Raw genomic sequence first — 3,987 nt, 5'->3', positions numbered from 1 at the left:
AGATTCCAATTCTTTTCTTTCGTTAAATAAATAAAATTAATAATTATTTTCCAAATATTTTCCAATTATTTAAATAATATTTAAATGTAATTAATAAATATAATATATTTTTAAAAATATATTATTATTTTCTACTATTATATTTATATACTTAATTATATACTTTTTAATATATATAAATATATCTAGATTAAACATATCATTCTTATATCTATCAGTAATATGTTTAATGGCTGAATCACATTATATATATTTGAGTCATATCTATCTATCAATTTACTCTTTTATCGATTTTCTTTATATTCTGGGTCAACGCAATACTTGGAAGTGTCTACTGTATATGCAGGTCATCGAAGGCAAATTTCAGGAACGAACACTGAGAGCAAACTTTCCCTGTCCATTGATTCGATAGATAACGAAGGTGTGCCTTTCATAGATAGGCACCGAATATCCAAGTCAATTCTGAAGAAATCTGAAAGCAGCAATAATTACTATAACAACATCGGAGATTCAGATACGGAGAAGCTTATCACAGATAATGCTTCGATCATAAGTACGTGCGATAATGAAACGAGCACCTATGATGTTTTCTCCAATATAAACGGGACAAGGATAAAACAATCTGTTTCCCCATTACTGTCTAAGATGAATCAAAGCGAAGAAAAAAATTGTGTTTCAAAGATAAAGAGATCGATATTCGACGAGGTTCTCGAAGGTACTTAGCTTCTCCTTTTGTAGTTTTTCTATAGTTCGTTGAAGTAAATACTAAAAAATTAATTACAAGAAATTGTTTTATTTATATTTATTATAAATTTTATATTTTTTCATTTTTTAAAAGAATATCATAGTTAGTCGCTTGAAAAAATCCACTAACAAGTTGATTTTTTAATTATTTAATATTAGACTTGAATATTTCAAAATAGTTTAAAATAATATTATTTTAAAATTATTTTTTAAGGTTATTTGAAATAATAATGAATTATTTGAATTATTTGAAAAAATAATGAAATATTTTATACAATTAATTTATTTAGCATAGATTTTAGATTTATTTATTTTTTTTTTTTTTTTTGTTATTTCATGAAGTAAAATATTCATTAGTTGATAATATTTTGTATCTAATTGATTTAAGATAAATCACATATATAAATCTTTAATTTTTATAGTTTCGATATTTCAAGTCTTATTGTGTAAAAATTTATCAAAAAATATCGGCATTATGACTTTGAATATACTTTTTTTTAAAATTCTATTTTCATTTACTGTTGAAATAAGAAAAAACTGAACATCTTTAAGTGCATGTAATACTATGTATTTAAGTTAGATTCAAATATTTATAATCCTAACAAATTGAGAAAATGTTAAAAACATACATTTTTAAGATCTATTCAATTCAAATCAATTTCTAATTTCTAATTTTTGCTAGATTTATTGAAATTTAAATTTACGTAAGTTTTGTAAACTGTTTAAAAATAAGATAATTCAGAAAACATACTTGCTATTTCTTTAATATTATTTCTTTAATACTATTTCTTTAGTACTTATTTATTTTTGTTTTTTTTCATATCTCATATTTAGCGATTTATTGTAAACATAAAAATTACAAACATAAAATAAATAAATTTTTCTCCATTATATATATAAATATATATAATATATTATATATATAAATATTTCTAAAAAATCATATGAATAGTATTATAATTATAAAATAAAAATATTATTATTATAAAATTTACTCTAATAATACTTTTATAGAATAGAAAAATATATTAATTTTTTTATATACATGAATATAATATATGAATATTTAATAAAATTTTTTTAAAAAATTATTGAAAATATAATAATATTGCTACTACGATTTTTACTGAATTTTATTGAATGAAAAAACGTTAAATATTATATAATTCGATATAACGATTTTATAATGATTCTATTCAAAATTTTTCTTGTATTTTTGTTATCAATTATTTATATTGATTCATTCGTGATTAAAATATTTATTAAGATGGAAATATTCACGCTATCAATATAATTTGGAGTGTTGCATAAAATGTTATTTATGGATTATCATTATTATTAATGACCAAAAAAATTAAAAAATGATCAAAAAAATATTTTATTTGATTATAATGATATAATATTAAAAATTGATTATTATCAAAAAAATTAAAATTAAAATTATAAAATTTAAATTATAAAAAGTATTATCGTTTTACTGGATATAAAATTATAAAAAAATAATATTTTACTATTCTAAAATTCCATAAAATATATATTTTAATAATTGTCAAATTCAATTTAATTTAGAGACAATTTTATCATGCTTATTCGACTCGATCAATTTTTTTCTCGATAAAACTTTAGTAACTATTAATAATAATCATTTGATAAATTGTTATAAATGATTCAAATTTTGAAAGAAACACAAAAACAAGATATTTTCAATTTCATCATTAAAATATGAGTTAAAGTTATAAATAGTTAGAGAATCAAATCCTTTGCAGAATAAACTTTTTATTTTTACATATGTATGTATATACGTACATATGTGTATGTATGTGTGTAAAAATTATCCGATTTAACATTGTTTCACATAGTGCTTTTTCTTCTAAAAATTCTGAGTATTACTTATCCTGCATATTAAATCTGAGTCTCATGGATTTATTAATTTATTAAGACTAATTTAACCTAATAGATATTATGAAAAATTTATCAATTATTAAGTTTCGCTAGCAATCAAATTTTTACAATAAGTATATTATCTTTTAGTTAATATTTTTTCAAAAAATTGATGATTATTTAAGTTGATTATTTATCATTTGTTTAATAATTTTTGTATTTAAATATTTAAATATTTTATATTCCTATGTATAAATTAAATATTTATATATTTGCTATAATTTTAATATTTTAATATTTAATTATTTCCAGTACTCTTTTTCATAAAATTTTATGCATTTCAAAAATTATTATATATAATATATATATATACATATATATATATACATATAATATAATCATAATTTTTTAAATATTNAAATTTTAAAAAATTATATTTTTAATAAAAATGTATTTCTAAAAATTTTAATATATAAGTTTATATAATATATAATTATATATATAAAATGATTTTATTTATATTTCCTATATTTTTAAATTTATTTTGAAATAAAAGATTTTATGTCATTTTTAAATTTATTTATCATTTATCATTTTTTTAAAAATATGAATACACTTATCGTTTTAATTAATTTCAATAATTTAATTTTTAATAAATTTTTAGAAGAGAAGCACACGCAAGATGAAGTAATGACAGAGAATAAGAACAAAGAGGAACGAAAAAAATCGCGAGTAAAGATGGAGGAATCTTCGAAGGACAGTCAAACAATGTTGATATCTTCATTACGAGCTCATAAAGCAAAAAAATTAAATATCGAGGATAAACGAAAGATCAAGATGAGTAGTCATAATTGCAAAGGAACCGATACAAATTGTCTTCCTCAAGAACATCATTTCTCGTCATAGCATAATATTCTTTTAGTATAACATCTTTGTTCTATATTGCGTATATATATGTAGATACAAAACACTCTGCAATCATACCTTAATATTTTCTTTTTTAGAAATACCATTAATTTCTGAAACGCTTTGCGATTATACATTAATATTTTTTTTTCTGTAATAATTAAACTATACATTTATTTTTGGATATAATGATATATTGTTGATACATCAATTCGATCTATCATATAAATATATATAAGGGAATGTACGATAATTTTTAAAAAGAATGATATACGTTCGATAATATTAAAATAAAGATTGATTAATACAAAAAAAAATCCATATTTTCGAAAAAAAAAAATGGAAAAAAATTATAAAGAATGCATACGCTTGAAAAAATTACAAAGATAGTATTCTAAAAAAAAAAATTGAGATATAATATTAAGAAAAATACAAAATAGTACATAAAATAATAAA

At 18.9% G+C, this 3,987-nt stretch overlaps 1 protein-coding gene across 5 annotated transcripts in view; it reads left to right on the top strand.

The window, feature by feature from the left end:
• The window catches only part of LOC102675524, a 31,333-nt gene extending 27,547 nt beyond the window's left edge, over nt 1-3,786 (top strand). For 3 of the 5 annotated variants that reach the window (XM_031514347.1, XM_031514350.1, XM_031514349.1), the window contains 2 exons: nt 329-715; nt 3,290-3,786. In XM_031514347.1, coding sequence (XP_031370207.1) covers nt 329-715; nt 3,290-3,531 — 629 coding nt within the window. In that variant the 3' untranslated portion in view covers nt 3,532-3,786. The remainder of the gene's footprint in view (nt 1-328; nt 716-3,289) is intronic. The other 2 variants (XM_006623991.2, XM_031514348.1) reach the window with 2 other exon arrangements.
• The last annotated feature ends 201 nt before the right edge of the window (nt 3,787-3,987 follow it).

Source organism: Apis dorsata, unplaced genomic scaffold, assembly GCF_000469605.1.
Source record: "Apis dorsata unplaced genomic scaffold, Apis dorsata 1.3 scaffold_982, whole genome shotgun sequence".
NCBI lineage: Eukaryota > Metazoa > Arthropoda > Insecta > Hymenoptera > Apidae > Apis > Apis dorsata.
The sequence above is the reverse complement of the archived record's forward strand: the minus strand, read 5'-3'. Positions and strand labels throughout refer to the sequence as shown.